At 38.5% G+C, this 1,248-nt stretch overlaps 1 protein-coding gene across 1 annotated transcript in view; it reads left to right on the forward strand.

Annotated features, from left to right (window-relative positions):
- Positions 1-1,248, forward strand: part of LOC107741946 (laminin subunit alpha-1-like) — a 13,190-nt gene that overhangs the window by 9,286 nt on the left and 2,656 nt on the right. Inside the window, exons 3-4 of the mRNA XM_016554761.1 lie at positions 181-267; positions 363-574. Coding sequence (XP_016410247.1) covers positions 181-267; positions 363-574 — 299 coding nt within the window. The remainder of the gene's footprint in view (positions 1-180; positions 268-362; positions 575-1,248) is intronic.

Here is a 1,248-nt window from a genome sequence, read left to right on the forward strand (position 1 = left end):
ATCAAATAAATGAAGCCTTGATGAGCAGAAGAGACTTCTTTAAAAACATTACAAGTCTTACTGATCCCAAACTTTTGACCTGTAGTGTGTATATATATATATATATATATATATATATCGATACAAATATATAGCCCCTATGAAACTGTGTGAAATATCTGATTGATGTGTGTGCTGTAGTTTTAGCCCCACGTGTGTGCTGCAGCGTGCCGGTGAGTTCACCTGTGATCAGTGCCAGCTGGGATACGCCGGAGCCAAGTGTGAGAGGTAAAGGACTAATGAGGAAGTTTGATCCTTGATTTATTCTGAGCTTCATATTCCTGCACCAATAAAATCACTGATTACTGATGAATGGTCCTCAGGTGTGCTGACGGTTACTATGGCGACCCCGCGGAGCCGGGCCAGCGGTGTTTGGCGTGTGAGTGTAACGGTAACGTGGATCCGGCTGAAGCGGGTCACTGCGACGGACGCAGCGGAGAGTGTCTGAAGTGTTTGGGTCACACGGCGGGTCTGCACTGCGAGCGCTGCGCCGACGGCTTCTACGGAGACGCCGTGACCCTCAAAAACTGCCAGGGTGAGAGAGAATATCACTCAACATGTGTTTTATGCATTATTCTTATATTAAAATCTTTGTCCCTGAGGTTCACTTACAATGTTTTTGCGTAATTTAAATGTTCATTTAGCTCTTTCTTTTCACTCTGAGAAGATTGTTTTGCAATAATGACTGATTGAAATGTATATTTAAAGTAATTATAGTAATTTGTGTCCCTGCAGCACAAAAGCAGTGTTAAGTCGCTGGGGTATATTTGTAGCAATAGCCAACAATACATTGTATGGGTCAAAATTATAAATTTTTCTTTTATGCCAAAAATCATTAGGATATTAAGTAAAGATCATGTTCCGTGAAGATTTTTTGTAAATTTCCTACTGTAAGTTTTGTGCTCCAGGGTCACAAATGTTTTATGCATCATTCTTATATTAAAATCTTTGTCCCTGAGGTTCACTTACAATGTTTTTGGGTAATTAAATTTTCATTTACGTCTTTCTTTCCACTCTTATAAGTACATTTCTATTTTTCTGTTGTGCAATAATGACTGATTGAAATGTATATTTGAAGTAATTATATTTAAATCATAGTAATATTATCTATTAGGGGTGTAACGGTACATGTATTCGTACCAAAAATCTTCGGTATAGGTCTTTCACTACACGCATGTGTACCGAACAAATCGTCCCTTTTTTTTTTTT

The sequence above is a fragment of the Sinocyclocheilus rhinocerous genome, unplaced genomic scaffold, assembly GCF_001515625.1.
Source record: "Sinocyclocheilus rhinocerous isolate Xijiao unplaced genomic scaffold, SAMN03320098_v1.1 scaffold4150, whole genome shotgun sequence".
In the NCBI taxonomy this organism is placed as follows: domain Eukaryota; kingdom Metazoa; phylum Chordata; class Actinopteri; order Cypriniformes; family Cyprinidae; genus Sinocyclocheilus; species Sinocyclocheilus rhinocerous.